The following is a 26,864-nucleotide window of genomic DNA, read 5'->3' as shown; positions in this document are numbered from 1 at the left end:
TCACTTGTTTTTATTTTTGGCGGGAGAGGAGGGGTGTTGGGATAGAATTTCACATCCTATCTTGGAGTGAAGGGGAGGATGGGGAGGCTCAGCCCTTCACCCAAGAATAACCCAGTAATGACATCTCTACGCGTGGGAAGTGTTTCCCTCCACACTGGGAGGATCTGAGGCTGCACCCCAGTGGGATTCCCTGCTTGAGTTGGAAGGCCATCTAGCCATGAGATGCATATCAGCGAGAGCGCGGAGGGCTTAGCCGACCGGGGAGGAAATGCGAGAGGGAAGAGACACTCGAAGTCGAAAGGGCTTCCCCCAATTTGGAGGTGGTGACCATGCTGTGCATGAGCGATTGAAGAGCCGGGTGTCCGCTGTGGCCTGTGCCCTCCGCTGAGGGTCTAACAGGGACGCGACGGTGCTGGACACCGTGTCTGAGTCACGGGAGACGGCCCAGCTGTGCCCAGCGGGCCAGCGCCAGACCCTGGCGTCCTCCATCTTCTCTCCTGAGCTCCCCCTGCTACAGCTGCCTGAGCCACGGACCGCAGCACCACACACCCCCGCGGGGGGGGACGCCGCGCCCCATCCCCGCCCCGGGCCCCACCCCAGCCCCCCCGCGGGGGCCCTGACCCCACCGCCAGCGGGCACTGGCTGAGCTCCGAGGCGGCAAGCCGGCAGCGGAGACGCCCAGAGGGGGTCCGGGCGACTGGGGGCGGCGGCGGCCGGGCCGGGGCTCCCCCCCCGCCCGCGCTCGCCGCCGCGGTGGTGCGTCCCGGAGGTTACCGGAAGTGGCCGCGCTCGGCGCTGCCATGTTGAGGAGCCGCCGCTGCCGTTGCCGCCGCCGCCGCCGCCGCTTTGTTGTCGCCTCCTCCGGCTGAGGAGGCTCCCCGAGCGGGGGGAGTGGGGAGGAGGGGGGTCGGCCGCCGCAGCCATGGAGGCCAACTGGACCGCGTTCCTGTTCCAGGTACTGGGGGCCCCCCCGGGGGGGCACGGGGGGGACAGGGGGGCCGGGCCCCGGGCTGGCGGGCGGGCGGGCGGGCGCTCCTCCTCCCCTCCCTCCCGGCTCCGCTCTCCGGCCCGGCCTTAATCCCCCTTTGTTTTTCCGCCCGCCCCGGCGGAGCGGGGCTGCTGAGGTGAAAGGAGGCGGCCTCACGGGGTGCGGGGGAGAGAGCAGGCCTCGGGGTGAACCCGGGGGCCCCCCAGCACACACACGCACACACACACACTCACACCCACCCTTCCCTCCCGCCCTGAAGGGGAAGGGAGGAGGCCGGTCGCTGTCACCACCCCGCGGCCCAGAGAAAGGAGGGCGCCGGCCGCTGGATAGCGCGGGCTGCTGGGCCACTGCGTGCCGGCCCGGTCCGGCACGGTGGGGTGAGGAGGTCCCCAGGTCCTGCTCTGAGTCTCCTCCCGCCACTTCATCCATCTTTCGCTTGTTCTCTTTTCACCTCCCTCTTCTTTTTGTGTGTGTGCGTGCGTGTGTTGACTTTCTGACCCCCTCCCGTGTCCCCGCGAATAGCGGGTATCCCTATGTTCCCCGCCACTCCCCCTCACCGCCACCACCCCTCTCGTGTTTACCCAGTTGAGGGGGGAGGATGTTGTGAGTGTGTATCCCCTCCCCAAACTTTTTCACTGGATTTACATTTTTTCTTTCCCAAGCCTCAGCCGAGCCTTGGCAGCTGACACCTTCTCTCTCTGTCCAGCTCTCCCGCCGTCCCATTGAGCCCGGGGAATCCCCCAGCCGGGCCGGCCCGGGGCGGGGGGAGCTGTGGGGGCCGGGACTCCTGGAGGCCCGACCTTCTCCCGAAGCGCTTTTCTTTCTCGGCCCACCTCGAACGTTTCCTCCAAGTGGAGAGAGCAAACAAAGTCCGCTTACAAAGCCCCCAGATGAGTCACTCTCTGGGATGTTGGTCTTCGCTTTTTTGCAAGAAACTTGAAAGTGACTGTAGCCGATCTGTTTTGGCAATTCTCTTGCCCGCCCACTTTAGATGGGGGACCCCTCTTTGGCAGATCTAGGCTGGAACTTATTTTTTTCCTACTCCTTTCTATTTGCAAACGAAGCATTTAGTGGGCAGTAGCGATGAGCTCACGGGGAAACTTCGGAACTGGAGGAGGTTAGGAAGCTCGTCACTTTTAAGTGCGTTCTTCCCGCCTCTGTGAGTTATTTTCCTTTGAATACTTGGTGAAATCCCAAACGCGTAGCTGGGGCGCTTGATACCTTTTGGAACTAACAGGAACGGATGCAGAATTTTCAAAAAATTATTCTCCCAGCCACTGGATTCATCCTAGTGGAGTTAATGTAGGGATTTGGATAATTCAGAAATTACCTATTGTGTAGACTGGCCTTTTGTTTTAAGACGTATTTTTTCACATATGGGCAATTTGATCTTTAAGTAGTTATGGAAATATATTTGGGCTTCTTAAAATTGAAAATACCCAACATTATGGAATTCATGAACTTCCCCCTTTTCTCATTCTTGTCAGTGTTTTATTGTACTTTGATGAGCTTGCTAATGTGATAAACCAACTTGAAAATGCATTGGAAAAGAAATGATATATAACTAGCATGCATCCAGGTTGGTGTAAAGATGGCAAATATTTTTCCCCAGAAAAAAGCTCAAATGGTCATTTTAAAATATGGGATTGATGGGCCACTGAAGGGATTTTCATGTGATTAAAAACCATATTAAGCATGGTATCTATACAGATTGGAAAAAAAAAAAAAAAAAGTTCTTCATGTAAAGGAAAAACCCATAATGCATCTTTGGAAAGCTGGTTGAAAAATCTTTTGAAATACTTTTTTAAAAATTATTTTTTCCCCTGGATAAAACAAATGCCAAGCGTTTATTGATCAACTTTTTAATTGGATTTTATATTATTTAATTTTTTTCAGCTATTAAAATCTTTTTTTCCACCTGATGGAGAAGTGTGAAAACAAATATTTGATCCTGGGCTTGGCAATGTGTGCAGTGAAATTTGTTGGAAAACTTAAAATTTAGAGCCGAGAGCAGTTGAATGGGTAAAGAGAATATTTCAGTCTTTTCTATGGAAAGGTATGAATAGACTTAATCAGTTCTGGTTTTAAGTAATTTTCACTGGGGATATGGAGTTAAGTTATCTTGTTTGTTTCCTGGAGCATCCTGTTGAATTTATATTTTAAAACAATTTAATACCGGCCTGCTTTCCAGATAACTTGGTGGAAAGTGAAAGCTATAGCTATTAAAATGTTTGATGGATGATTCTTCTAACAGGACATTCAAGATATGACTCACCGATGTTAATTTGTTCAGTACAAAATCTTTTACCCTCTGGCACTGGAGATTTCATGGTGCCATATCCTACTACCCTGGGTGATGAAATAACATTTCTGTTTTGTTTCTTGCTAGCCCCAGGAAAAGGAAAGCTTGGGCAGGGTTAAAAAGCCTTGCACTTGAAAGAGATGGGATATAAAATTAAAACTTTGGTTTGATAATGCTAGACAAATAAAAGCCTACCCAAAAGTTATATTTTTAAAATAAATCACTTAACTGAAGGCTGGCCGTGGTTGTTATTTTACTCTGTCTCTCCCCCAGAGAACAAGTTGGGAAAACCCAGTTCCCCCTTAGAAGGCTTCATGTAGAAGTGTGGGGATCCTAGGAATCCTCAGAGAGTGATTCCTGTAGTGGTTCTACAGCATTTCACCCAAGAAGCAGGGACCTGGTGTGACCCTCGTGTGAGAGTGAGCTTCAGCAATGCTGTAAAAATACTTTATGTTGCCACAGACATCTGAATTGGTAAAATGGCAGTAAGTGCTTTTAGTACTCCATCGTACTAATGGTTGTTTAGAGTTGAAAAATGCCTCTAAATGCTATAAGTCTGAACTTTGTCCAGAAGATCTGCATTCCCTATTATCTGATCTGTTAGCCTTTGAAATTGTATATCTTCAGCTATCTTCAGCTATTAACTATTTGTAAACTGTATGGAAACTTGAGTATCCTACAGCCAGGTTGGAAAAGGGATTATGACTGGAGTCCAAATTCTGTAAGTTCCTACTGATGTCACCTGGGTTGATAGACCCTTGCATTTACAGGAGCTTCACAAATTAGATTAAAAGCAGACTGTAATTTGCCTGGCTGTAAGTCCAGAAAGAGACTCATAAATAACCACATAATTTCTGAGAATGCTTCCAGGACTAAAAGGGTGATTACATCAAAATTATTAAATTGAAACTGAGAACTCTGGATACCACACCTCCTAATCATTTGGGGGAGACTAGTTCCAGGCTTAACTGTTATGCTGCCACCAAGTAAACATAGAGCAATGTGTGGTAGATGTTCTTACCCATCAGAGGAGGAGCTGTGAGTGAGTGTGTGTGTTTCTCCTTGTTTTTTCGTCCTTAATCAAGTTAGCTGTGGGACTTGTGGTTATAGAGTAAGAAGGGTAAATAACTGTCTAAAGTGTCTAAGATGATGGGATGGGCCCCCAGTAGGACATTGTATGCTTAAAATATTTGAAACTCCTCTTGAGTGCATGCATCCTATTAGGGTTACAAAACTCAAAGCATAGGGGCTTGGGCTCACTGTCAAGAGTTTCAAAAATAATGTTGGTAAAGAACAACATATTAGGAAGAACTATTTCAGGAATTTTTTCCATCATTTCCTAAATGTTTATCAGTATGGAGAATTTTGAAAGTATCAGAACCAAGAGAGGAACTACTCATAAATGCCAAGAACCTGATCCATGGTGAAATTTTGGTTTCAGTGCAGCCAAAAGAATTTACAGTGTGCAGCCTCCAGTTTGGGGAGTGGAGAAGCACATCATAACAGCAAATGTCTAATACTTTATTGAAACCTACAACTGCTGGAAGAAGATAAATATGAAAGGAATATAAGTGTTTATAGTTTGTTTTTCTGATTAGTCTGTCTTTGAGAGTTTGGGATTTGAACAGCTAGTGTTGCTGAAAGACGCAGACTTCAGTATACAATTAGATAACCTGAGAAACAACTGACAGGTGTTTTGCTATGGGCTACCTTCACACATGCCTTCCAGGTTGCTTAATAGCAGATTTTGTTTCAACCAAACCTTTTAGTAGTCAAGTGAAAACTTAAAGTTAACAACTAGCAAATGTGTTTAGAGAACTAGATTTCTTTCATCACTTAGCAACAGCCCCTTCCTCAGTCCGAGTTTTCTGATAGGAAGACATGATGCTTTTCTTCTGGGTAATAGACAAATAGATGATTATGTTATTGTGTGTACATGAGTGTGTATGTGTGTGTTGCTGCAGTAAGGTACTATTAAATACTTAAATCTGGAGGTTTTTTTGTTTTTTGTTTTTTAAATATGTTATTTAAACTTGGTTTCAGCACTGACAGACTAATGCAAACTGATTTCATCAGCTGGTCTGTCCCTTATGAACCAGGATAGTGTGTAGTTTAGTCAGCTGTTTAAAAGCAAGATCACTGTCAGCAACTTAGTTGCAAAAGTTTTGTGTCTGCACAGTGATTTTTCAATGCTTTGTATTGTGAGCTCTTAGAGTAACTAGGTGGTTGCTGGATTACCACTGCAGAGTAGCTGATAGGTTCTTTGACTGTTTCTTCTAGTCTCTATTGTCTGGAGCATGTTGAATTTCGAAGGCCATTGTGAGAGGCTGAGTTTCTGAAGTGTAAATGTTTGGTTTTAGGCCCATGAAGCTTCCCATCACCAACAGCAGGCAGCACAGAACAGTTTGCTGCCCCTCCTGAGCTCTGCCGTGGAGCCCCCTGATCAGAAACCCTTACTTCCAATACCAATAACTCAGAAACCTCAGGGTGCACCAGAAACATTAAAGGATGCCATTGGGATTAAAAAAGAAAAACCCAAAACTTCATTTGTGTGCACTTACTGCAGTAAAGCTTTCAGGGACAGCTATCACCTGAGGCGCCATGAATCCTGCCACACAGGGATCAAGTTGGTGTCCCGGCCAAAGAAAACCCCCACCACGGTGGTTCCCCTTATTTCTACCATCGCTGGGGACAGCAGCCGAACTTCGTTGGTCTCGACCATTGCAGGCATCTTGTCAACAGTCACTACATCTTCCTCGGGCACCAACCCTAGTAGCAGTGCCAGCACCACAGCTATGCCGGTGACCCAATCTGTCAAGAAACCCAGTAAGCCTGTCAAGAAGAACCATGCTTGTGAGATGTGTGGGAAGGCCTTCCGAGATGTGTACCATCTCAATCGGCACAAGCTCTCCCATTCAGATGAGAAGCCCTTCGAGTGTCCTATTTGTAATCAGCGCTTCAAGAGGAAGGACCGCATGACTTACCATGTGAGGTCTCATGAAGGAGGCATCACCAAACCTTATACTTGCAGTGTTTGTGGGAAAGGCTTCTCAAGGTACTGCAGTTTGCTTTGCTTTGCTTTGTTTCATTATGGTATCAGTGTACTTCAGTTTTGTCTCCATGTGATCGAGAATTTTTATGTGAGAACAGATGTGGACAGACCTGTGTTATTAGAGAAGATTGGTGATAGATAAAGAAGTATTAACACCTTCAGGTCTAACCCCAGTTTGGTGTGATTGACAAGTGGTGACATAGTGATTAACCTGTTTTTTTCACTTAACAAGTGCCTCGGTGGACTCAGGCTTTCATTTGAAACATGAATACTTATCACTGCAAAACCACCAGTTTTCAGTTCAGTTGGGGCACTAGACATGAGGGTCACTGTGCAAATTAAAGTAACATTTCTTGGAAGTTGCTATGACCTTGGATGCTCTTAATTAAACTTTTAGACTGTTTTTTCATTTTTCTGAAAGCACCAACATTTCACTAATTTTCATTTTTAAAAGCTTTTAGAGTTAGTATAGTGGTAGCTGTTTCTGGCAGGTGTTAAGAGTAAAACTTCAGGTATTTTGTAATTGTAAAGAATCAAGACAATATGATCTGATGTTGACTAGGAGAGAAAATTAACAAGTAGAGGCCTAAGACTTTGTGTATGGTAAGAGAGGAAAGGAGACTTGCACTGGGGGAGGGAGGTTGGTAATTCTGCTAGCTTTCCGTAAAATGCACCCCCTCCCAATCTGCCAAGCATGTAAGCATCACATAAATAGCATTTCTCTGTGTGTTCGATTATATCTTCTGTTGAAACTCTCTTTTTCACAGGCCTGACCACTTAAGCTGTCATGTAAAACATGTCCATTCAACAGAAAGACCCTTCAAATGCCAAGTAAGAGTTAAAATGACTTATCCTTAGTGTAGCACTTATCTAGAAGGTCTGAACCAGTTCAATCTCACCAGTCTTGAATAGTCTTAAAATCACTGACCTGAGTAAATGTGGCCCATTTGACTTCTAGTTTTATAAAATATAACTGACAGCCTCAGTTTCTGTAAAGCAAGATCATTTAAAAATTTAAGTGTGTTGTTTTTGTTAAGCTATATTTCCCTTTCTTTGGGCAATAGTATTTTTTGTTAGGAAAAAAACATTACAGTCTTGCAAAGGTGGTTGTGTATTTGAAATGAATAAAGGAATAAAGGGCTTTAATTTCTGGTTGATTATTGAAGTTTTTTTTTAACTGTAATAGGAGAAAATAATGAATTTTTCTCCCAAATGTTATCACTTACCGGATTTTTGTCTGTTATTACCAAATTGGAGCACTTTCTAGTTGTTTAAAAATCCATTCCAGTTAATGATTTTATTTGATATCAGTTATAATAACGAAAAGATTAAGAATTTTGCTAAATCAAATGACTGTTTTAGGCATTGGTAATTCTAGCTTGTTGCTGGAAGTCTTTTAGTGCACCTTTCCGTTAAGTTTGTTAATGACTGATTTTATTAAGTAAATGATTTGAATTCTAAGAAAGATCTAATTGGAGGAAGGAAGCTAGTGTCATTGAGTGAGTGCCTGCTACGTATACGAGGCTCTTCTTAATCCACCAGTAATTTTGTGAGAGAGGTTATTATCCCCATTTTACAGATGAAGAAACCTTCAGATAGGTTAACTAACTTGTTCAACATTATGCTGTTTAGTAAATTGTGGAGCTCAACTTAAACCCAGGTTTAACTTACCCTAAAGCTTACATTTTTTGTGCTACTCTGTGTTGATGTATTTTCTTCCTTCAAAATGGAAGAGTCTAAAATTTATCAAGTGTTTTATTATGATTATGATTCTAGGTAACATATGCAATTAAAATTAAACTAGTTGTCAGCTTGCACATGTGGATAGGGTAATGCATAGAATATAACGTACTTTAAAATGAGTAGAACAGGATAGTCTATATTTAAAAAAAGTTTTCCTCCCTCATGCAGACATGCACTGCTGCCTTTGCCACCAAAGACAGACTGCGGACACACATGGTGCGCCACGAAGGCAAGGTATCATGTAACATCTGTGGGAAGCTCCTGAGTGCAGCATACATCACCAGCCACTTAAAGACTCATGGGCAGAGCCAAAGTATCAACTGTAATACATGTAAACAAGGCATCAGTAAAAGTAGGTGGTGCTTCAGATTTTATTTATTTTATATTTCAGATTGGTGAAATATGCATGTTTTCATAATGTATCAAAGGTATTAATATGTTTATATGTTTCCTCCTATTGCCAGCATATGCAAACAGGCAACAATGGACAGAATATATTTGTGTCAGAATATGCTTTACTTTCGTGTATGCAAACAGCATTGATAAGCTGCTAATAACCTTTAAGATGAAAGCAGTGTTAATAAGCGTGCTTTTCAAACCCAAATCTGTAGAGAAATGAGATACCATATCCACTTGCAGGTTTAAATGTTTCGCTTGCCTTAAATTCAGAGCTGAAGATAGAATACTTGCATTTACCCAGGATTTTTCTTTTAAGATTGCCCTAACCACTAGAAGAAGGCATTTTCCTAATCCTTTATTCTATTATATATGTATTTTATTTCCTAATCCTTTACTCTATTATATATGTATTTTATGCAGTAGAAACATCAAATTCTCAAAAAAATAGGTGGCCACAGGAGAATGGGGAAGAAAACTTAATGTGTATTAATCTATCCATTTTTGCTTCTTTGTAAGTACATCGGGTTTGTTATCTAGTGTGTTGTACTTTATAAGCATTCACTTCTTTTTTTTTTTTTTTTTGAGACGGAATCTTCGCACTATTGCCCAGGCTGGAGTGCAATGGCACGATCCCGACTCACTGCAACCTCTGCCTTCCAGGTTCAAGCGAGTCTCCTGCCTTAGCCTCCCAAGTAACTGGGATTACAGGCACACACCGCCATGCCCAGCTACCTTTTTTGTATTTTCATAGAGACGTCATTTCACCGTGTTGCTCAGGCTAGTCTCGAACTCCTGAGCTCAGACAATCCATCTGCCTTGGCCTCCCAAAGTGCTAGGATTACAGACGTGAGCCACCGCACCTGTCCTATAAACATGCACTTTTAGTGTACATTGTTGTGGTCAAGTAAAAAATATTTTGTTGAATGTTGATTAGTCCTATATTAATATTATCAAACTTCCATTTTTAAAGACATTTGGGTTTTTTTGGTGACACTTGGTTTTTTTTATAGCAAAGATTCCTTCTCTCTTTTATATTGTTTTTCGCTAATTCTCTAGACTTTTTAGTGCTTGTTTATTTTGACCAATGTAGACACAGCAACAGAAAAGATGCACTTACTAAGAGCTATCAGGTTAAATGGTTAAGATCACAGAAGCATGAGAAGTCAATTTTGAAAAAAAAAACGGCAACAGTTTTACAGGTAAATACAGTGTTTTTGGTTTGTCTTTGTAATAGCATGCATGAGTGAAGAGACCAGTAACCAAAAGCAGCAGCAGCAGCAGCAGCAGCAGCAACAACAACAACAACAACAACAACATGTGACAAGCTGGCCAGGAAAGCAGGTAGAAACACTGAGACTGTGGGAAGAAGCTGTTAAAGCAAGGAAGAAAGGTAAGGCACAGCTTCCAGTGTTGAAAATATGGCTAGAGAAGTGTTTTCATTTAGTATGCCAATGATCAAAGTAGAGAAGCCACAGTTTTAGGAAATCTAGCTTAATGGAAACATGGAAATAGTGCATGCTGGAAAATATCTGGTAAAGTATAGTTATTGGCAATAAAGTGTCCAGATAAGTTATTACTAGGAATTAAAAGTTCTCAGTACTTCTATCATGTTCTTTCTTTTGATTTACTTTTTGTTACAAACTTGGAGCCAAAATTGGTCCTTTGCTATGCCCAGAGTTGCATTTTTATTTTCAATTTGATGTCAATCTCCATGCATTGTGGGCCTTTTTTGTACCTTTCTAAAATATTCCCACTTTTAGAGGTGGATATCCTTGTGTGTACATAAGTTCATTTTCTTACAACTGTGCTACTTTTGCTCTTTAGTGTTCTTTTTCATTGTATTATTTATTACATGTTTCAGATTCTATAGTGTTGATGTCTTTTCTCTTGGTCACACTCTTAAATCTCCTTCAGTCCATCACTATGGCTGGCCTTAACATATCTAGTCTTCTACTGCTGAGAATTTTACTGTAATTGCTTAAAAAATGTTAAATGATTTGCTTTTCTCTCATGTGTATATCTTCTAACAAATCAGTTGGAGTATCAGTTTTCAATGTACTTTTCAACTTACTAGTACAGCTTTGGCTTCTGGACTATTGTGCAGCCATTTCAAATGAATCATTTTGTCAATGTACCATGAGCCAAAGGACAGATTTGTAAATTCCTTCTTCCTCCTCCACCTCTGCAGTGTCTTACTATGTTAAATGTTAAGGAATCCTCTATCTATGGGCTCCTCTGTATGTAATTCCTTTTCTGTATAGTTTCTTCCATCTTTTGCTTCTTTGCTTCGTGTAGCGTGGCCCTCAGAGTGATCCCTTCTGTTTTTTTTTTTTAGACAGTCTCTCACTGTGTTGCCCAGGCTTGAGTGCAGTGGCGTGATCTCGGCTTACTGCAGCCTCCGCCTCCTTTGTGCCTCAGCCTCCCGAGTAGCCAGGACGACAGGTGTGTGCTACCACACCTGGCTAATTTTTGTATTTTCACTAGAGACAGGGTTTTGCCATGTTGGCCAGGCTGCTCTTGAACTCCTGATCTCAAGTGATCCACCTACCTCAGACTCCCAAAGTTCTGGGATTACAGGCATGAGCCACCACACCTGGCCAGAGTGATCTCTAAACCTCCTATACCTGGATAAAAATAAAAGGAATAGCATTCTTCTTTTTTTTTTTTGAGATGGAGTTTCACTCTTGTTGCCCAGGCTGGAGTGCAATGGCGTGATCTCGGCTCACCGCAACCTGTACCTCCTGGGTTCAAGCGATTCTCCTGCCTCAGCCTCCCAAGTAGCTGGGATTACAGGCATGTGCCACCATGCCCGGCTAATTTTGTATTTTTAGTAGAGACAGGGTTTCTCCATGTTGGTCAGTCTGGTCTCAAATTCCCGACCACAGGTAATCCGCCCGCCTCGCCCTCCCGAAGTGCTGGGATTACAGGCGTGAGCCACCGGGCTCAGTCAGCATTCTTTTTCATACATTTACTGGCATTGGAAGAAAAGAGTACAGCAGTCCATATAGGCTTTCCACCATTCCTCAGGTGCTGCTTGTTCCTAGCTTCCATTTGAAGATTTGTCATTATTTTAATAAAATGTTTTGGCCAGGTGTGATGGCTCACACCTATAATTCCAGCACTTCAGGAGGCCAAGGTGGGAGGATCACTTGAGGCCAGGAGTTTGAGACCAGCCTGGACAATATGGCAAGACCCCGTCTCTACAAAAACTCAAAAAAAAAAAAAAAAAAAATTTAGCCAGATGTGACAGTGCGTATCTGTAGTCCCCACTACTCAGGAAGCTAAGGTGGGAAGGTTGCTTGAACCCAGGAGTTTGAGGCTGCAGTGAGCTACAATTGCATCACTGCACTCCAGCCTGGACAACAGATTGAGACCCCCATCTCAAAAAAAAAAAAACTTTTGTGTTAGAATGGGGAGAGGGGACTGGCAATGGGGAGGAAAAAGTGTAGTGCTATGGTAATTGTATAGTGGGTTGAAAGTATATTATGAAGGGTATTTTACTTAGATAAGGAGTAAAAATGTTTAAGTCATAGTAAAAGGACACTTAGATTAAAAAGAAAACACGGAGGAGGAGGTAAGGGGGTCAGCAAATAAGAGAGTAAAAATTATTTGGTGAAAGCAGGCGGAGAATATCCTCAGCAATACTCCCAGCACCTTAAAGTGAATTGGTTTTCTCTCATTCTCTCTCTTGGTGTACTCCTCTATTTGGTATTGTATTTCAGTTTGCTTGCACAATAAGACTTGATTGTTTAGCTCATCTTCTGACTTTCATGAAACAAAATGTTATTGTATTCCCATTCATAGCATGAATCTCTCTGGAAAAGACCACTGATGTTAGAAACCTCTGTATTCATATTAGTAAATGTCACATTTTAGGAGAGAGGAGACTCCTGACCTGAAAACCTAAACTTGAATTTACAGCATCCCTTTAAATATTAGGCCTAAATAAAGTAACATAAGTTTTCAAACCTGACTGACAATCATATCATCTGGGAAGCTTTTTAAAAATACACATTTCCCAAGTTCTATCTAAATTATCTAAATTTCACTATTGATTCTCCTGGAGTCCTTTTTTTTTTTTTTTTTGAAGTCCTCTAGATAGTTGATTTTAATAGTCACCCAGGTTTGGGAATCCCTGATAGGGAGAATGGTGTATGCCAAAGTTACATTGTATTGCTCAAGTAAGGGCTGCTTGACTCAAGGGTCCCCCTGCGATGATAAGACCTTCGTGGATCATATACAGATCTCTATCATTTAGTTCAAATATGTTTCTCCATTTTGACAGCCAAGTCACAGCTAGCCTACCCATCATTTTACTGCTGTTTTCTGGTGCTGAATTTTGTTGAGGGGTGGGTTGGGGGTGTTACCTTGAAGGGAAGTATTTTTTAAGAAGTGTGTAGACCTGGCTCACACCTTAATCCCAGCACTTCGGGAGGCTGAGGTGCACAAATCGCTTGAGCCTAGGAGGAGACCAGCCTGGGCAACATGGTGAAACCTGATCTCTACAAAAAACACAAAAATTAGCTGGGCATGGTGGCACGCACCTGTAGTCTCAGCTACTTGGTAGACTAAAGTGGGAGGATTGCTTGAGCCTTGAAGGTTTGTGACTGCAGTAAGCCGTGATCATGCTACTGCACTCCAGCCTGAGCAACAGAAGGAGACCCTGTCTCAGAAAAAAAAGTGTTCAGGTTTTGTTGGGTCAGAAGGACCAGGGTCCCCTAACTCACTGCAGGGTCTCCTTGCCTAGCTAGTTCTCTTTGGTATGTTTGGTGGTGTGTGTAATATGTAGAGTTAAAGATACTAGGCATAAAATAGATGATTGTGTCAACATCAGAAACAGAAGAAGAAATAGGAGTGAGGAGAACATGAACTTATTGAGGAGTGTTTTTTTTCTTTCCTAATGTAGTTAAGAGACATAACCAGAAAGAATAAGATTATTTAACTGAAACATATTTCTAAAACTGAAACAAACAGATGATACTAAAATAGCTTGTTTATCATTCCCCAGTTATGCATTTTTAAAACCTTAACAGAATGTGACTTCATGTCTTAGGCTTTAACATACTTATTGAGTATGCACACCTCTCTCTGCTAGTTACAGTGTGCCTTATGAGAAGATTTTTCTGATTATCTGTTATTGTGTAACCATTGGCCCAGCTCTGTGTAAACAAGCTCTTTAGCCTGGCCTGCTGGAGGTTGGCTCTTCCCAGGAAAGTTTTTAGAACTCAGAGGAACTGCATGAAGTAGTAGTGAGAACACTTAGCCCTGTACTGCAGAAGTTAACTGATCCTCTCAGCATCATTGTGAGGTAGGTAAGTAAATCTGAACTTGAAACCTAAAGTGCAAGGCTAAACAAGTTGCTTAAGTCCTTACAGGAGGTATAGCATCAGAAGGTGATTCATACACTGGGATCTCTGGCCCCCAGGCTTGCGCTCAGAAAGACCCTCTGTTCTGTTGACCACTTGATAGAAAACTGGAATTTGATTACATGTTTGACATTTTTAATGAAAAGAAATTGATTCAGAAACTGTGAATTTTGCTCACTGTTTTGAGAATCTAAAGACCCTTTTGTTTTCTTATTTTAGAAGCTGCTAACCTGTGCCAAACCTCCACGGCTGCTACGACACCTGTGACTCTCACTACTCCATTCAATATAACATCCTCTGTGTCGTCTGGAACTATGTCAAACCCAGTCACAGTGGCAGCTGCAATGAGCATGAGAAGTCCAGTAAATGTTTCAAGTGCAGTTAACATAACCAGCCCAATGAACATAGGGCATCCTGTAACTATAACCAGTCCATTATCCATGACCTCTCCTTTAACACTCACTACCCCGGTCAACCTCCCCACCCCTGTCACTGCCCCAGTGAATATAGCACACCCTGTCACCATCACATCTCCAATGAATCTGCCCACGCCTATGACATTAGCTGCCCCTCTCAATATAGCAATGAGACCTGTAGAGAGCATGCCTTTCTTGCCCCAAGCTTTGCCTACATCACCGCCTTGGTAAATAGTATTATAAAATCAAAATATGGGTTAAAGTAAATATTTACCAGCAACTTAACTTTTAGTTGATTAAAGCAAAAAGCAAACCATGAAATTGGGAGATTTTGTTATATTAGTTAATAAGAGTGTGGTAGCATTTTTCTCCAATTTGGCTGGGATTATTCAAAGTAGGGTGTGTATGTAACTTATTGCTGGACCACTTTAGTTTAATCAGAAATTCCTTTTAGCTGACAACATTGCTTAAACAGGATAGTAGTTGGCAAGATGAAATGCCAGAATTAAAACCAATCATAAATAAGTAGAACCCACTTCAAAATAAAAAAAAAACAGCATTACTATTTCTAATCCCAAGGAATCACTTTATTGTAAACACTAGCAGAACTCTTCTCCCTGTACAAGGTGGATTGCTGATTTTAACCTGAAATTCTAAATCCACAGATTGAGAGCTAGTGTAGAATTGTCTGTGTTTATTGTTTTTATGAGTAAATACATGCATTGTCATAATAAAATGCATTTCAGAGAATATGCATTTTACCTTTGGGAATATGTTAATTTCAGGCAGCATTCCCTATGGGAAAGGTGATACCAGCTCTGATATGCAAAGCATATGATAATTTATCATTCTAACTTCAACATATAATAGGGATTGTGACCTGATATTTGGAGATGTAAATATTGCTCAGCATATTAATCCCGATGGAAAATAGCATTGTAGTTGACTTTTTAAAAAAAAATTTTAAAAAATCTACAAATTGTGTTTTGCTAAGAAAAGCCTCAACTGACAGAGGAGAAGTCAAGTGTGTGGACAGGCAGCCTCCTAACAAACAGAGGCCAATGGGACTCCTGTTTAGGAGCCAAGGAGTACTTTGGAACAGTTCAAATATATTGCTTTAAATTGGAAGACGCTGGAGGCACTGGGATGTGATATGCCCCTCTCTCTCCCAATCAGAGCCTGTTGATGTTACAACAGGGACAGATGTGTTAGTTGCTCACTAGAGTTTATGTCTTATATTAAATTGTATACAGTTTTTATTCTAACCACTAACTAGGTAGTATATGCCCCTTCAGAACATGCAGAGTGTTATCTTTTTTTAAATTTCTCCTTCCGTTTCTTAAGTATTGCTCAGATTTGTTCAACTTTGTAAATATGGACATCACTTTTTTTTTTTTCTTTGAGAAAACACTTGTATCAGCTTTGTGGTGTTTTCAGGGAGACAGCTGTCTGCACTCCCTGTAGAAACCCAGCAATGATTCAATGATTGTGCATGTTGAGACATGTGCTTTTTATTTCTTAGCAGGATATTTTATCTCTGTACATAAAGTAGGAACCAAAAGCTAGGGAAACAGATACGCTTTACACCATCATGCCACACATTGTTTTTAAAGCATTGTGTTAAAAAAAAAAAAAGTTAAACCAAGACGCTGTGATTTTTTTTTTAAGTTGCAATATGTTTTTGGTTTTTTTCATTTTTTAATCATTGCAGTTAAGAGAAATGGAAATTAGTTGTGTTAATCTTGCAGAATGTTTGCAGGACTATCAAACTGGATGATTTCCGTTTATACCCTACTGTGTCAGTTCAAGCATCAAAATACCTTGCATCCGAGGCAGACTTCCTACATCAGGGACAGGTATCTGTGTGTCATTATACAAAACAGTTCTAGGGGGTTGAACTACATAGTAAAAAAAATAAAATAAATAGTACTTAGTGTAAAATAATTTTATAAATGATCTTTTGTACTTTAGGACATTAAATTGTACAACTTTTGTATATATAAAAGCTTAGGAACTTTCTGTTTAGCAGGAAGGCAACACATTCCTACACTTTTAATGTATATGTTTGTTATAATGTCCATGTAAACATGCCCTATGTTTGTGCCTTTTAATTAGTTTGTCTCAATAAACAAAATGTAGAGAAAAATATGTAGCTATGACTTTGTTACAACTGTTCTTATCCACAGTACAAAAATGGTTTGTTTTTAATATGTAGAGCATTATGTGTGGACTACTGGAAGGACTCGTGTAGGGAAAGCCCAAGAATGACCCTGCTGAGGCCTGAATTGGGAGGCACAGTGGCTACATTTGGAGGAAGTCCACATTTCCTGGCATGCAGACCCAAAATTGGGTTCTGGCTCTGCCTGCTGGGATCTGTTATCTCTGATGGGCTGGCAATCATAATCCACAGACAGCCCAGGCTTCCTCCACAGTGGTCCAAGGAGCAGTCCTCAGTGGGGACAGGTGTGGGCCCTACCCCTAAGCTAGAATGTGGTTGTCAGAACCCTGAAAGTATTAGTTCTAAAAAAAAAAAAAAAAGATATATACTAGAAATAATTGTTTTATCAATTCATTGTATAATAAACAGGAGTGAGACTTCATTGTATGACTTCAGTTAAAATGCTATTTTGTATGCATTCTTTATTCACTTAAGAAGCTTGTCTGCAATAATAAAGCCACGTCATGTCTTCTTTTGGGAGGGAGAGAGTCGATGGCAGGAGGGGGTTGTGGGTGGGCCACTGAAAAGGGGGACCGAATAGGTTGTGTGGTGAAATTCTCCTGTGTCTTGGAACTGGAATTGAGTTTCAATGTTGATGAACTGATTCAACCAGGTGTTGAAGGCACGACGGCCACTGCTCTACGAAAAGGGAGAGTATGTTTTTCCCTTCTGGTTGTAACCTGGTTAAGAGCTTCCCCTTTATCAGATTGGCAGCTAAACAGTTGTATTAGATAATCCTTAAATCTGACATCCAGCCTGTTATGCTCTAGGGTTCGCTGCTTGGCCTGCATTTGCTTTTTATTGTGTATCCATTCCCCTCCTACGGTGTGCTCCTAAATGAAGGTTTCTATGTAAGCAGATGATGATTTTATCTGTCAATACCAGCACTGTATTACTAACATGCAAAATACTGCAGATTTATTTTGAAAATTAAAGTTAACCGGTCACAAATGTTATAATGGATTGCTTAATACCTCAGAAGCTTCATCAGTTTGCTCTGATAATAGAAAAATTTTTCAAGACTATCTTTTCAGGTGTGCACATCTCAGTATTGGGTTGGAGAGAGGGAGGGTCCAGTATCAGGCTGGTTGAAGGGTGGAAGGGCACCAGACTGACTGCCCTTGGTAGGTGCACCCTCCCAAGCAGCTTGGGTAAGGCCCAGGAAGCCAGGACTGGAGGCATTGGCCACAGGTTTAGGTCCCTGTCCTACCCAAAAGAGAAGATGGGTTTAAAACATTTCTTCTCATGCTCTAGGACCCAATTTCCTTAGTTGAAAGGGGCATTAAGCTGAGTCCCTTGCCCATTTGTGTTCAACTAGATTTCTTAGATGTCCACTGAGGACCAACAATGTGCCACGCACTGTTAGGCACTAAGGGGCATGAGAAGTTGATTAAGACGTGGTTGCTGCCTCCAAGGAGGCGGTTAAGGGAGATATGACGAGTGATGGTATCACCAGAGAGCAAATCAGGATGAATGTGACACTTCATTCAGTGAAAAAGTTTTGGATACCTACATCTGTTTTATATAGAATTGAGGCTTTCCAAACTTCCTGTGATAATTGCTTTAGTCCTTTAGTGACTCAGTGAACACAGCTGGAGGAAAGTGTTCTTCGTGCTGTTTTTGTTCTGGGAACAAGGGCAGTGTTAGTTCACCGAGTTGCTAGTTAATCATTCCAGTCCTGGCTGTTTAGGTGTCCCCACTCATCTCAAGGGGCCCTGTAGTTTGGTCCTCTCTGAACAGACCTGGATTTAGGACGTAGAGGGGATAGTGGAGGTTTTCACTTCAGTGTCCTCAAGGATCATTGGACAAAAAGTCCAATCTGTTCATGGGACGGTAATCAATTTTTCCTCCCTGCCCTAATGGTCTTGGCCATCAGCCTTGTACTTTTTCCACTTCCTCCTTAAAGAGTCTTATATCCTGAAAGAATGCCATTTGTCCCTGGTTTGGGTCTATAAATCTCCCCCACAGCTGGCCTGACATTGGCAGATTACTGGAAAATCTTCCCTTGTAAAAATAGGGGGCTAGGCAGGGTGCGGTGTCTCACGTCTGTAATCCCAGCACTTTGGGAGGCCAAGGCAAGCAGATCACAAAGTCAGGAGATGGAGACTCTCCTGGCTAACACGGTGAAACACTGTCTCTACTAAAAATACAAAAAATTAGCTGGGCGTGGCGGTGGGTGCCTGTAGTCCCAGCTACTCGGAAGGCTAAGGCAGGAGAATGGCATGAACCCAGGAGGCGGAGGTTGCAGTGAGCCGAGATTGCGCCACTGCACTCCAGCTTGGGTGACAGAGCAAGACTCTGTCTCAAAAAAAAAAAAAAAAAAAGGTGGGGACTGGCAGGTTAGTGTGTAAAATGCCAGGGCAGAATACTGACTCAGTCTGTGCATTAGTCCAGATTCCAGCTTCTCTTGGTTGCCCACTTCTGAGCAATCTAAGGCCCATGTAGTTCCCAAAAAAGGAATGAAGGGTCACGGGCTTTCCTTTGAATCTTTGCATGAGGTAACCCTCTCCTTAGACCTACCCATTAGGGAGGGGTTGGCTAGTTAGCCTTCCTCTCGCAAGCTAGGCACTTGACCCAGATCTTGGCCCTGGACCATGAAGGTCAAGTACACATCACTTTACAAACCCACCCTGGATCACTTGAGGCAAGGAGTTGAAGACCAGCCTGGCCAACATGGCAAAACCCCGTGTCTACTAAAAATACAAAAATTAGCTAGGTGTGGTGGTGCACGCCTGTAGTCCCAGCTACTCAGGACGCTGAGACATAAGGATTGCTTGAACCTGGGAGGCAGAGGTTGCAGTGAGCTGAGATTGTGCCACTGCACTGCAGCCTAGGCAACAGAGCAAGATGCTGTCTTAAAACAAACAAATGAACAAAAAAACTGCCCTGACAGTTGTTGTTGTTGTTGTTGTTGTTTGTTTGTTTGTTTTTGAGATGGTGTTTCCCTCTGGTTGGCCAGGCTCGAGTGTAATGGTGTGATCTTGGCTCACCGGAACCTCCGCCTCCCGGGTTCAAGTGATTCTCCTGTCTCAGGCTCCCAAGTAGCTGGGATTACAGGCGTGCACCACCACGCCCAGCTAATGCTGTATTTTTAGTAGAGATGGGGTTTCTCCTTGTTGGTCAGACTGGTCTCGAACTCCCGACCTCAGGTGATTCACCTGCCTTGGCCTCCCGAAGTGGTGGGATTACAGGCGTGAGCCACTGTGCCAGCCCTGCCCTGATAGTTTTTACCATGACATGATAAGAGAAGGAAGTTTTATACTTCAGATTCTCTATCACTACTGACTTGCATCATAATTTCAGAAGTCTTCTTCATCTCTAATTATCTTAAATTGACATCCCACCTCCCTCCCAACCCCTAAATATCTCTTTCAAAATTACGTAAAATAAGAACTTAAAATCATGACTCCTTTGTAATGTATGTAACTGCTAACCATGTAGGAAGAACTCTCATTAATGGAGTTTCCTCAAAGTGAGGTCCACCTGCATCTGGCTGTGTCAGAAACTAAAGAAGGACATTTGAGGAAAATATTCTGTTCTGCCAATGAGCTATTCTTTTGGCATGACAGCTGAGAGAATGAGATCAAGGGGAATGAAAGGGAGCGATATGCCCTTCCAATGACTAGGCCAGCAGCTCTCTCTTGCTCAGGCAAGGCTGGGACAGATGCACCAATTCTAGAGGCTGCCCATGGAGAAGAGAGCCATCCTCAAAGACTGGGATGAGAAGCCAGGTCTTTGCCAATCTTAGGGACAACTGGGGACTGCCAGAGGCTTTATTATCCCTACAGAGTCAGCCAGACAGATCTGTTTTGAAGGAGCTTGGATCCCCAAGGCCCTTGCCTGTGAACCAAGGAATTCTTATATTTGTTAGTGGCAGGAAAAGAGCTAGAGAGAAATCAGTCTTGCATGTATATGGAGGAAGAAAAGGGGGAGTCTTGGAGGTTAGGAAGAGGCTAAGCAAGGGAAAAGAGATATTTTGGAGGAAATGTCCTTGTGCTACCTGTGGTATCACTCCTACCCTGACCACCCTCTCCATGCACCTGCCCTGGACTAGACATGATTACTCAGGGAACTTGGAGACAGGCTGCTATTCCGAACCAGCTGTGATGATTTTTGTTTCAGCCAATAGGCAGGAAAGAAGACACGCTTTTCTTCACCAGATAAAGGAGAAAAGGCCAGGTGTGGTGGTTCACGCCTGTAATCCCAGCACTTTGGGAGCCCAGTGCAGGCGGATCACGAGGTCAGGAGTTTGAGACCAGCCTGGCCAACATAGTGAAACCCCATCTCTACTAAAAATACAAAAATTAGCCGGGCATGGTGGCGCATGCCTGTAATCCCAGCTACTTGGGGGACTGAGGCAGGAGAATCACTTGAACCCAGGAGGCAGAGGCTGCAGTGAGCCTAGATCATGCCATTGCACTTCAGCCTAGGCAACAGAGTGAGACTCCGTCTCAAAAAAAAAAAAAAAAAAAAGGAGAAAAATCAGTAACTGAAGAAACAGACAAGATTCAAGTAATTAGGAGTGGAGACCTGTGAACCGCTTCTTGCTGGAAGAAGTGGGGTCCCACCCTTTCCTGAAATCCCAGAGCTCTGTCCCAAAAGAGTAGGTCCTGATTCCAGGGTGGCCCTGTCAACGTAAGGGAAATTCTGTCACCTTGTCAACACCAGAGATTCTGTGGCTATCAGGCACCTCTGAGGGAGAAGAATGGGGAGGAGGGAGTCTTTGGGAAGAGAGAGAAAGAAAGGAGACAGTCATTGCTTCTGCTGTTTTCTAGGCCTAGAATGCCCTCCCCATAACCAGCCCTCCAACATTCTTTCTCCACGGTGAACCCCTAGACATGCAGAAAGTGTAATTTAAATGTTGCTTCCTCTGAAACCTTTCCCTGCCTGAACTAACATCAGGCAGTTAGTTTGTTCTTCCTTGGTATAACAGGAATAGGTGGGAGATATCAAAATAAAGGTGGAGGCAGTTTAGCATCCCCAGAAGGGAGGCTAGTTTCCAAACTGGATCGTAGCTTCCAAAAGTTTTGCTACTTTCCTTAATCTCTGATTCCAAATTAGTGGGTTCATGGCAGCCTGTGATTGTTGCTGATTTTGCCCTGTATTGATGAATCCCAATGTCCAGGAGACCTGAAACACAACAAGGAACTGAGTACCAAGGACAGAAACAGGAGTAAGCACCAAGGTAAGTGAGGAGGGACCGCAGGGGATCCAGAGCAGAGGGAGATTTGGCATAAGGAACAACTGGGAGGTGCTGTAATTTAGGGTTATGATCAAGAGTAGAGACTTGGAATCTGAGAGGCCTGGGTACAAATCCAAGCTGTGCCACTTGAAGCTATGTAACCTTCAGCAAACTATGTAGCCTCTCTGCCCTCTGTTTCCTAAGCTGTAAAATAAGCATGACAATAATTCCAACCTAGTAAAGTTTCGTTTTGTTTTGTTTTGAGATGGAGCTTCACTCTTGTTGCCCAGGCTGGAGTGTGATGGTGCAATCTTGGCTCACTGCAACCTCCGCCTCCTGGGTTCAAGTGATTCTCCTGCCTCAGCCTCCAGAGTAGCTGGGATTACAGGCACGTATCACCACGTCTGGCTAATTTTTGTATTTTTGGTAGAGACAGGGTTTCACCATGTTGGTCAGCCTGGTCTTGAACTCCTGACCTCAGGTGATCCACCCACCTCGGCCTCCCAAAGTGCTGGGATTACAAACATGGGTCACTGCACCTGCTCCTAGTAAAGTTTTAATCTGAAGCATGTAAAGTGCTTAGCCCAGGGCCTCGTACAGAGGATGGAGCCTCGAATTCAATGTAGCCCATCTCTATCTGGTCCTCCTATTTCCAGTTTGGGTCATGGCGGCATCATTTTGCTCAAAGGCACCAATTGCATCCTCTGACAGACCTGCAAAGGAGCTTAATTGCCTTATTGCATTGCTTTCTCGCCTCAGATTTTGGGGGTTGGCATCCGGCATGGGGAACGAGCTTCATCCGAGGAATGAAAAAATGAGACGGATGGCACATCTTCTGAAAAGCAGGTAACTGGAGGCCAGAGAGGTGTGGCAGGCCAGAGGTGTTCAGATTAGACCAGGGAAGAGTCACCAGGCTGGGAGACCCTATATGTGCCTATCTGGGGATGGTGCATCCTGCTTCAGAGAGGTTATTCCATCTCCTTCATTCTCCACATTCACTATATCCAGAGAAGGCACCTGTACAGCTTCCCCTGGCAATCTCACCGTCCTGACAATCAAAGAATTCGTTCGTCCTTCTCTAGCTGCAAGCTCAGCACAGGCCAGACCTCCTCTTTCCTTCCTAAGAAGAAAAGGAACACCACCACCTAGCCAGGTGGGATGAGGGAGAGAAGCCCAAATCCTTCTAGCCGGCTCAGTCCAGAGTCAGCCCTCACAGCTCCATCTCCGCTCCCTAAGGCGTCGGGGACTCACTTATCCGAGAGAGGAACCAGCCCCGTAGGGTACAAGGCAAATGTGAGTGTTGCCACGGCTGGATCGGTCACCTTGCTGTGGAGCCCAAACTGGCTCCACATTGGCCTGGCACTTGGTGCCCCTCACCATTTGGCCTGATCTACCCTGCCGGCCTCCTGGCCTCCTCTCTGCCTCTTTCCTCCAACAGTAGGGCTGGAGAGGACCCGAGACAGACAGACAACTCTTGGGCGTGTGGGCCCTGCCTGATACTAGAGCATCGGCGGGCTGGGATTGGCTGATATCTCCCGTGTTCTGATTGGGCAGGCGGCGGCCTGTATCTCATTCACAGAAAGTATTGCTTCTCTTCTGCTGGAGCTTGGACCTCGAATGTTGCTTCACTTTCTGCACTTTGCACAGTAGGTGTACTCATTTGATGTAAATAGATACAATTCAGCTATATGGTTTCCTCAGATGACGTGCCCCCAAATGCAGCGTTGGCCCCTCAGGGATGGCTGAATCTGTCCGTTTATTGTATCCCCTATCCAAATCACAGCTGTACGACTGAATGGGACCAGGCTTATGGGAACTGTGGGGGCTGCGTTTTGCATACCCAGGTGAGGCCACGGTTTGTTTTGTTTTGTTTTTAGATGGAGTCTCGCTCTGTAACCCAGGCTGGAGTGCAGTGGCGCGATCTCGGCTGACTGCAACCTCCGCCCTCCCGGGTTCAAGCAATTCTCCTGCCTCAGCCTCGCAAGGAGCTGGGTCTACAGGCGCGCGCCACCATGCCCGGCTAATTTTTGTATTTTTAGTAGGACGTAGTTTTGCCATGTTGTCAGGGATGGTCTCGAACTCTTGACCTCGTGATCTGCCTGCCTCGGCCTCCCAAAGTGCTGGGATTACAGGGGTGAGCCACAACGCCTGGTGAGGCCACAGTTTTATCTGGTGAGACCTTTTGCTGGGTTAGCCTTTCACCCACTTTCACCGGCAGTCCTTTCTACCATTTACACTTGTATTTCATATTTCTTTGTCTTTAGTCATGCTGTTCCATATACTAGGAAAGCTTTCTTCTCATTCACCTACTTTTAAAATGTGGCTAAAGTTCCTGCTCACTAAGACTGTTGGAGAAAAAGCCGATTGCAGGGCTTGGACAGGGAAAACACAAAGTGAGCCTGGAATATTCAATATATATTTAGAAACAAAAACTTACAAAAAGTTGCAAAAGTGAAAATAGTACAAGAAATATCTATATACCCTTTACCCAAATTCACCTATTATTAACATTTTATCCCTTGCTTAATCACTTTATGGGGCTTTATCCAATTTTTTTTTTTCTGAACCATTCCAGGGTTTCATACATCAATTAGCTCTTACCCCTTAATATTTCTGTGTGTATTTCCTAAAAATAGAGATATGCTGTTACACCACAGCACAGTTAACTTTATACACTTACATTTATATAATATTTTTATTTACTCTACCATCCTTATTCCAATTCTGTTAGTTGATCTAATTATGTCCTTTTTGTTTCCTTTTTTTTTTGAGACGGAGTCTCACTCTGTCACCCAGGCTGGAGTGCAGTGGCATGATCTTGGCTCACTGCAACCTCCGACTCCCGGGTTCAAGCTATTCTCTTGCCTCAGCCTCCCGAGTAGCTGAGATTACAGGCATGCACCACCACGCCCAGCTAAGTTTTGTATTTTTAGTAGAGATGGGGTTCCACCATGTGAGCCAGGATGGTCTTGATCTCTTGACCTCGTGATCCGCTCGCCTCGGACTCCCAAAGTGTTGGGATTACAGGTGTGAGCCACTGAGCCTGGCCCTAATTACAGCATTTTCTCCATTCCAGTAAAAGATCTAGTCTAGGGTCAGGTTATTCCATCTCCTTCATTCCGCACATTCACTACATCCAGAGAATGCATCTGTACAGCTTCCCCTTATAATCTCACCGTCCCGACAATCACAGTTCATTCTTCTCTAGCTGCAAGCCTGGCACAGGCCTGACCTCCTCTTTCCTTCCTAAGAAGAAAAGGAGCACCACCACCTACCCAGTAGGGTGAGGGAGAAAAGCTCAAATCCTTCTAGACTGCTCACTCTTGAGTTGTCATGTCTCTCTAGCCTCCACAAATCTGGAACATGTACATAGCTGGCATTAAAAATACAGACCCTGCCTTATTTTGTTTTTAATGGAACATTCTCCATTTTGTGTTTGTCTGGCTTTTCCTCATGATCAAGATGAAGTTTTGGCCAGGCGTGGTGGCTCACGCCTGTAATCACAGCACTTTGGGAGGCCGAGGTGGGCCGATCACGAGGTCAAGAGATTGAAACTATCCTGGCCAACATGGTGAAACCTCATCTCTACTAAAACTACAAAAATTAGTTGGGTGTGGTGGCATGTGCCTGTAGTCTCAGCTACTCAGGAGGCTGAGGCAGGGGAATCACTTGAACCCAGGAGGCAGAGGTTGCAGTGAGCTGAGATCACGTCACTGCACTCCAGCCTGGTGACAGAGCGAGACGGTCTCAAAAAAAAAAAAAAAAAAAAAAAAAGAGAGAGAGATGAAGTTCTACATTTTCAGCGGGAATACTGCATAGGCCACATGTCCTCAGGATATTACATCTGGAGACACACAATGTCCCTCTGTCCTTCATACATGATGTTAACTTTGATCATTTGGTCAAGGTGTTACCCATTTTCTCTACCACATAATTATTGTCCCCTGCCTTTGCAACTAATAAACAGTCTGTGGGGAGATGTTTGAAGACCATCTATATATCCTACTCCTTAACAAAATTTCGTCTTAGATTTAGCATTCATTGATGATCTAATTAAATCTTTACCACGATGGTTGAAATGTCTCTTTGCACAAGAAAGTAAGGAAGTGCTCAAAGAAGAGGAGGATTCAGCAGCAGAATGCCAGGAGTTGGCACATGGCCAAGTCCGAAACACTCTAAGCCAAAATAGGTAATGATAATAACAAATTATACACAATCGAAGGAAAATAGTAATCCATGAATTCATAAAGAAATGAGTGACTACATCTTCCTGCTCCCTTAAATCTCAATTCAGCCTTTTTGTCCTTCAGTGGTAGATGTGCCCCTCTATGCTACCATCTCCTGCTGTGCTTCTCAACCTGCCACAATAATGTGACACTTTCCTGACTGTAGAATGGAGCCGAACTGAGTCCTGGGCTCTACCTTCCCTACCCTAAAGGGAGCAGGCTCTATAGACTGGAGTGTGAGGCCTGAGGCTGAGGGTATGGCTCCTAGGAACTCAGTCTTGCCATAGCTTCAAGGTCTTCTTGCCCCAGAGGCTCAGCCCTGCCTCTAGGAGGAGGTTTCTCTTTTCTCTTTTTAAGAAACAAGTTACTCTGAAGTCAGTTCTCTATGGGGTCCTCCACCCACCACTTTGCTGTGCACCCCAAGTGAGGCTCTTCCTCCAAAGAGTAAAACATTTTTGACATTTCAGCTAGTGCCCAGAACCCTGTTCAGGGGTCAATGATTTAGTGCCAGCCTCCTCTCTCCTCCTTCCCTGACCATTTGCTGGCCCAGTAGAGGTTCCCTCCCTCCAAGAAGGGAGGATTCTTCCCCAGGACACCAGGGCCATGCGGCTCCTCCACCTGCAGCACCTGCTCCCAAGTCCCACACAGGAATATTCATCCTGCTCCACCCCGCAACCTCCTCTAGGGAGCTTCATTTCTGGGAAGAACCAGATCTGAGCATCTAGACCAAACTGATCTCAGGTATCCTTTCTTGTAATTGGAAGAATGACAGTAAGAAAAACAGGCATCATTCATTGAGTATTAGAGTGATGAGGAGCAAGCCAAGGCGATGCTGGTGCGCACCTGTAGCCCCAGCCATTTGGGAGACTGAGGCAGGGGGATCACTTGAGTCCAGGAATTCGAGGCCAGTCTGGGCAACAGGAGGCAGAGGTTGCAGTGAGCCAAGATTGTGCCACTGCACTCCAGCCTGGG

The 26,864-nt window shown here is 43.9% G+C and overlaps 2 protein-coding genes across 5 annotated transcripts; one reads left to right on the top strand and one right to left on the bottom strand.

The window, feature by feature from the left end:
• Positions 1 to 283: 283 nt before the first annotated feature.
• Positions 284 to 22,449, bottom strand: LOC117067991 (translation initiation factor IF-2-like). Its single transcript, XM_033185265.1, has 4 exons — positions 22,380 to 22,449; positions 5,971 to 6,101; positions 1,678 to 1,833; positions 284 to 958 (listed from the first exon to the last, which is right to left on the bottom strand). The coding sequence occupies exons 1-4, from the start codon at positions 22,447 to 22,449 to the stop codon at positions 512 to 514; spliced, it is 804 nt and encodes a 267-aa protein (XP_033041156.1). The 3' UTR covers positions 284 to 511.
• Positions 780 to 17,430, top strand: VEZF1 (vascular endothelial zinc finger 1). 4 transcript variants are annotated; one of them, XM_033183623.1, is made up of 7 exons: positions 785 to 955; positions 3,564 to 3,775; positions 5,651 to 6,345; positions 7,110 to 7,173; positions 8,254 to 8,437; positions 9,719 to 9,874; positions 14,070 to 17,430. In XM_033183623.1, the coding sequence occupies exons 2-7, from the start codon at positions 3,770 to 3,772 to the stop codon at positions 14,495 to 14,497; spliced, it is 1,533 nt and encodes a 510-aa protein (XP_033039514.1). In that variant the 5' UTR covers positions 785 to 955; positions 3,564 to 3,769; the 3' UTR covers positions 14,498 to 17,430. The 4 variants fall into 4 exon arrangements, with proteins under 4 accessions (XP_033039512.1, XP_033039511.1, XP_033039514.1 ...); XM_033183622.1 differs by having other exon boundaries at positions 826 to 955; positions 8,236 to 8,437; XM_033183621.1 differs by lacking the exon at positions 3,564 to 3,775 and having other exon boundaries at positions 780 to 955.
• Positions 22,450 to 26,864: the final 4,415 nt, after the last annotated feature.

This window comes from Trachypithecus francoisi, unplaced genomic scaffold, assembly GCF_009764315.1.
Source record: "Trachypithecus francoisi isolate TF-2019V2 unplaced genomic scaffold, Tfra_2.0 Lachesis_group20, whole genome shotgun sequence".
NCBI classification, from domain to species: Eukaryota; Metazoa; Chordata; class Mammalia; order Primates; family Cercopithecidae; genus Trachypithecus; species Trachypithecus francoisi.
This window is presented reverse-complemented; position numbering and strand designations above follow the sequence as displayed.

What these genes read in the sequence shown, in the direction of transcription:
- LOC117067991 (XM_033185265.1), bottom strand. Translation starts at nt 22,449, where the DNA reads ATGCCGGATGCCAACCCCCAAAATCTGAGGCGAGAAAGCAATGCAATA. An exon ending in GCAATTAAGCTCCTTTGCAG is followed by an intron (nt 6,102 to 22,379) that starts GTCTGTCAGAGG and finishes GTTTCTTGACAG; the next exon opens with ATTGGGTCACCGGCATAGCT. An exon ending in GGCTGCTGTCCCCAGCGATG is followed by an intron (nt 1,834 to 5,970) that starts GTAGAAATAAGG and finishes CTCCACTTGGAG; the next exon opens with GAAACGTTCGAGGTGGGCCG.
- VEZF1 (XM_033183620.1), top strand. Translation starts at nt 923, where the DNA reads ATGGAGGCCAACTGGACCGCGTTCCTGTTCCAG. An exon ending in TGTGGGAAAGGCTTCTCAAG is followed by an intron (nt 6,346 to 7,109) that starts GTACTGCAGTTT and finishes TCTTTTTCACAG; the next exon opens with GCCTGACCACTTAAGCTGTC. An exon ending in TAAACAAGGCATCAGTAAAA is followed by an intron (nt 8,438 to 9,718) that starts GTAGGTGGTGCT and finishes TCTTTGTAATAG; the next exon opens with CATGCATGAGTGAAGAGACC.